This window comes from Genypterus blacodes, unplaced genomic scaffold, assembly GCF_046128005.1.
Source record: "Genypterus blacodes isolate CSIRO-AG114 ecotype Tasmania unplaced genomic scaffold, CSIRO-AGI_Gbla_v1 ptg000298l_1, whole genome shotgun sequence".
NCBI classification, from domain to species: domain Eukaryota; kingdom Metazoa; phylum Chordata; class Actinopteri; order Ophidiiformes; family Ophidiidae; genus Genypterus; species Genypterus blacodes.
Window position 1 is genome coordinate 179,174 of NW_027467089.1, and position 5,905 is coordinate 185,078.

Here is a 5,905-nt window from a genome sequence, read left to right on the forward strand (position 1 = left end):
GAGCCACAGCTTGGATTGAAAGGCAGCTTTCCTTCCTTTACATCATTTAGTAGTCGATCAAACTTGATTTGGCTGATATGATGTGTTCTGGCTTCCTGTCACTTTGTTGTTTTGTGGCAGCAGACACATGCATGTTTCATATTTTTGTGTAATATGGATCCCTTCATGTTGGACACACACACACACACTCACACACACACACACACACACACACACACACACACACACACACACACACACACACACACACACACAAACACAGTCCAGTCAGCAGATGGTGCAGCACAGGTTGGGTGTGTTCTTGCTGATCTCTGGTCCCACCTGTCCGTCTTTGACTGCGTCTACATTTCCCTTGGCCACATTCTCTGCTGGGTGACCATGGTCACCACCGAGCTGGGTGTTCCTCTCATTCACCCTGTTGTCATCGTCGTCATCATCGATGATAATGAGCTCTGCCTTCAGGGAGCCCTCGTACTCCTGGCCCCGCCCACTCACATCCTGCGTGGTCTGGAAGCCCATGAAGACGGCTGTGATTGGCTCATTGGTTTCCATAGTGTTGAGGATGGTGAACGGGGTGTCGTCACAGCAGATAGGGGAGGGCCCTCTGTCAGAGTGGGCGGGGCCAGCGTACCTTAGTTTGGATTGGTTGTTCTCTACTTTGCACTTTAGCGGCGTGTAGCAGTAAAGTTCCTCTTCCTCCACATTGACGTAATCTCGTAGAGGAATGTAGTTGGCTGGCGTGTAGCAGAGTTCTGGTTGGCGAGCGGACACTACTTCCAGGTCATGTGGTATGAGAGGAGGGCAGCCATTGGCTCGGGTTCCGTTGGTCCTACTGCTGTGTGTGATGGCGCCGTTAGCATGGTAGTTAGCATTCTTCTCCTTCTGTGTAATAAGACCGTTTGTGTTGCGTGGCCCCTCCCTCTTATTGTTCCCATGGTGATGTCCTTCCGGCAGGTGGCCCTGGTAGCTTCTCTCTTCCTGGATGTTATTATAACCATCATGATGTCTGTGAGGAGTGCAGCTGGACTGCCACTCGTCTGCTTTGTCCTTCCGGTTCTTCTTCTGGGCGTTCATGCGGCTGATGTCTTCCTCTGCCACGTTGTTTCTGTGGAGACGATTGTCAGCTTGCCTTCCTCTGTAGTTTCCGAGGCGACCGCCCTGCCCGTCATCTCTCTCATCCTGCTGGTTCCCATGGCAGTGGCCCTGCCTTCTCCTGTGAGTTTGGTGGTTTATGTGTCGGTGCTCCGTCGCACTTCTCAGCAGCTGTTCCACCTCGTTGGCCGACAGCTCGGGCATGCAGACCTGCTCATGTGACCCCTGTGACCCCTGGGACCGGAGAACAAGATCAGAAAAGCATCAGACAGTTGGCCTGTTGGTTCATCCTTATTTAAACTGTGCCTCAGGATCAGGGCTCAGACCAAACCACCACTGTCTCTGATGGAAGTGCCTCCATTGGCTGCTTTATCCTCAATCACTCAAGGGTCAAGGGTCAGAGGTCAACATATTAGCATCAAACTAAACTTCTAGCTTCATGTAGAGGAGCTTTGAGAGGCTTTAACACATGTTCATGCTTAAAGTAAATCAAGTACCTCTTGGGACATCAGGGCGTAGACGCACTTCCTGCCATCGTCGTAGACTTTGACCCCAGCATGTTGGTTGAAGTCCTGAGGAGGGACGTCTGCAGTGGAGACGACTGTGCTCTCTCCAGTCAACACGTTTTTGGTCACATTGATCTCCATGGCAAACAGAGCTGAGAGAGAGGAGAGGAGAGGAGAGGAGAGGAGAGGAGAGAGAGGAGAGAAGCTTCAGGTCTCCAGTCTGCAGCTCCGTCAGACTGGAGGCTCACATGCTGAGCGTTTGTCCCGACTGCCATTGAAGGCATCGTGAGGCATTCATGGGTTGAGACATCTACAAACCTCCAATATTAAAGATATACAATGACATCGTTTAAGCTGGCGACATTAGAGAGTAAAGTAAAGTAAAGTGTGGGTTTGTACAGGAGTTTGTCTTTAAAACCTCAATGAGCCAAACGCCTCTGCAGGAACACATCAACACTGCAGCCCTACGCAGGAATACACTGTGTGTGTGTGTGTGTGTGTGTGTGTGTGCATTCTCTCACTCTGTCTGGATGTGGGCGGTTGCTTGTGTTTATTGGCTAATAAAGAGAGGCATTCTGGGACGTCAGGGATCACCGTGGTGACCTGTGAAGTCTCTGTGGGACAAGAAAAGCAAACGTCTTCAGGATCAAGCAGCAGAATGGCAGCAGGATTAGGAATGTGACAGATTAAAGTGTGTTGGATTCAAAGTGACACAAAAGAGCAAATGAGTTAAATAGTTGAGTTTTTTACTTTGGTCAGTTGTTTTGTTGTCGTGGCTGTGATCAAACAAACTAAAGTCAGGACCTACCAGGAGAGACGCTGTGTGTGTGCTGGGCCTCCTGCAAGACAGAGAAACACATGAAACACCCCTCTCTGTGTGTGTGTGTGTGCGTGCATGTGTGTGTGCATGTGTGTGTGTGTGCGCGTGTGAGTGCCTTGATGATTTCCTCCGCTCGTCTCTCCACAGCCTTCAGTCTGTTGAGGATGAAGCTCTCATTGGTAGAAATCATAGACTCCTCCCTCTCCAGACTCTCCACCTCCTTCTCTATCCTGATTGGTCAGACGGTGAACGTAGATTAACTAAATGATGTTGAACACATATCATATTTATGTTCCCCCCCCCTCTCTCTCCCTCTCTCTCTCTCTCTCTCTCTCTCTCCCCCTCTCTCTCTCTCTCTCTCTCTCTGTCTCTGTCTCTCTCTCCCTCTCGCTCTCTCTCTCTCTCTCCCCCTCTCTCTCTCTCTCTCTCTCTCTCTCTGTCTCTGTCTCTCTCTCCCTCTCCCTCTCTCTCTCTGTATCTCTCTCTCTCTCTCTCCCCTCTCTCTCTCTCTCTCTCTCTCTCTCTCTCTGTCTCTCTCCCCCTCTCTCTCTCTCTCTCTCTCTCTCTCTGTCTCTTTCCCCCTCTCTCTCTCTCTCTCTCTCTCTCTCTCTCCCTCTCTCTCTCTCTCTCTCTCTCTCTCTGTCTCTCTCTCTCTCTCTCTCTCTCTCTCTCTGTCTCTTTCCCCCTCTCTCTCTCTCTCTCTCTCTCTCTCTCCCTCTCTCTCTCTCTCTCTCTCTCTCTCTCTGTCTCTCTCTCTCTCTCTCTCTCTCTCTCTCTCTCTCACCTGTAGATGTTGCGCTGCAGCACTCTGGTCTGTTGCTGGTCAGCCTGAAGGCTCTGCTGTTGTGGAGAAACTGTTGCATTATGGGAAGTGGCGTCCTGCAGCAGCCATTGCTCTCTCAGAGCCTTTTTCTGGTGAGGTCAAAGGTCAAAAGAACACAGGGTTCAGTCATTCTAACAGCTGTCTTTGCGCCCCCTGCTGTCATATTCAGAATAAATCTCTGCTCTGTATCTGTCAATCATGCAGTTCAGAGGTCATATAGGAATGTTCAGTTGTGTTATAGGCCTGCAGGGGGCGCTATGCCTGGAGAGGGAATCTGTCATGAAGGTTTTCCCTGGAGGTTCTGCTGCTCTTTGTTCTGATAGTCTAAGTGAGTGTAAAGAACCTTTAAATGCTGTAGTTTGAGTTTCTCTTGGTCCAGTTCCAGTTTCTTCTGCCTGATGTCGGCCTGAACGCGATGCTTCTCCTGTTACAGCAGAGGACATTTATAAATACCTGCTATACACTCTAACACTCTAACACACTGAAGCGACACTGTGAAAGGAAACAGAGGCATCAACTTTGGTCCGATTGTCAGGATGCGACCCAAAGAGTGGAGCGGACAGGAAGCTTACAGTGATGGCCTGGAGACGTTCTCTCAGCAGGTCAGACTCCTCCATGGTGCTCAGGACAGCACACTGAGACAGAGAGGGGCAGAGACAGACAGGCAGACAGACAGACAGACAGGCAGACAGATTAATCCCATGTGGTTCAGTGTCCTCTCCAGTCCTAAAGGTCCCGTTGTAAACAGATGAAGTAGATCAGAAATACTCCTGCCTGCTTCAGATATGACACGCAGTCAAATGTTTTATTTATACCCAGTAGGTCAGCAGGGGGTCTGTCTGTCTGTCCTGCTGTCCCAGCTGGACACAGGAGATTCCTCCTCTCTGTGGGTTTAAGCCCGTTTCTCTGAGGAGATTCTTCCCATCAATAGTTTGTGTGTCTGCACTGCAGCTTTGTGTTGTGCCACAAAATGACAAATAATCTGAGCACAAAGTAGCATGACCTGTGTGAGATCGTCACAAAACAACACACAGTTATTACAGGATAGAGTTCTGATGAGGTCGTGGTCACATTGAGTCTGATGGCGTCAGCTGAGCGCTCCTGTTTAATATAGAAGTGTGTTCACTGGTATAGGAGACGAGCATCTGAGAGGGAAACACACACATATACTGCTTCTATTCACAGAGCCAAGTGTGTGTGTGTGTGTGTGTGTGTGTGTGTGTGTGTGTGTGTGTGTTACTACAGTGGCTGAGGTCCTGCATGAAATCAATCTGCTGTCATTCAGGGAGATGAAGTCCGACCTTCTGTCACTCATCTCAGTTTGAGTTAAAGCAAGAAAACCATTCACTTGACCTCTGACCCTTATGGATCCATGAACACGTGTTAAAGAGAGGAGTTCAGTTCCGTGCTCATGTCTTCACCTCAGAAAGTGTTTCTCTATGAGCTTTAACCCTGAAATGTCCGGAAACATTTTAGCAGATGACTCCTATAGTTACAACTGACAATCCTGTGTAACCATAGAGACGCAGAAGGAAGGGGATGAGAGAGAGGAGAGAGAGAGAGAGAGAGAGAGAGAGAGAAGAGAGAGAGAGAGAGAGAGAGAGAGAGAGAGAGATGACGTTAGCATTGTTGGTTCTATTCATTCATTGTGAATCCACCAGATTGGTTGAGCTTTTATTGTGGAGGGCAGAACTTCTTTGTTCCACACAGGGATCTACAGACCTGTTCAATCAACTGCACATATCAGGAAAAATGCTGTAGTTTACAACAAATAACATCCCTGCCCTGGTCTAGATGTCATTAGATTGAGCACTTACCTAAAGTCTGTATAAGGTCAGGAACTATAGAGGGGACAGAGCGACCCACAGAGCGACCCACAGCCTGAGGTCGTACAGGAGGACAGAGGGATTCATTCAGCCCTAAATCCTGTTGACCCAGAGGAGAGAGGGGGTTCCTGCTCTTCTGCTCTAACTCCTTCAGACAAGAGGCCTGCCCACCCAGCCAGCCTGACAGACAGAGGAGGGGGCTTCATCTGACCCGCCTGACGTACAACTCACTGTCAGTCATTTGCTGAGCTCACACACTCGCCCAGCTCCAGTCAGCTGTCACATTGTCTCCTGACAGACCAACACACACACACACACACACACACTCTTGTTAACCCGTCTGTTGGTAGTCGTGACTGTTTCTTCTTTCCATAACAAAAAGAAAGCTAATGAGGGGAGCTGTCAGTCGGTCAGTCAGTTAAGCAGCAGTGGGTACATGGAGCTAATCTGAGGTAATCTGTGTGAACCATCTGCTCACTTCTTCACAGTGCTCACACACACACACACACACACACACACACACACACATTGGATATTAATGCCACATTACTCCTGTAGTCTCTCATGATTCCACAGTCATGCTCACGTATGCAGACGTCCCTCAGCACACATCTACACATGTGGGAACACACAGGAAGCTCAACATCTCCCTCATATTTTTCCGGGCCATTCAACGTTTGATTTGTCTGCATTACAGCAAAATAAATCAGATTGAAGCAACATTCTGTTCACTGGACACCACAAATAATGAAGAACCTTTCAGAAAACATGGGGTCAATACATGTCTGATATTAAATCCTGTTTTTACTTTACTGAGCTACGTCATCTTTACTGTAGA

The 5,905-nt window shown here is 48.8% G+C and overlaps 1 protein-coding gene across 1 annotated transcript; it reads right to left on the minus strand.

Moving 5' to 3' along the window:
- Positions 1–267: 267 nt before the first annotated feature.
- On the minus strand, positions 268–3,858 carry LOC142988139 (uncharacterized). The gene is made up of 6 exons (XM_076137178.1): positions 3,814–3,858; positions 3,585–3,665; positions 3,203–3,330; positions 2,524–2,648; positions 1,590–1,750; positions 268–1,317 (listed from the first exon to the last, which is right to left on the minus strand). Exons 1-6 carry the CDS (start codon positions 3,856–3,858, stop codon positions 268–270), a joined length of 1,590 nt encoding a protein of 529 aa, XP_075993293.1.
- Positions 3,859–5,905: the final 2,047 nt, after the last annotated feature.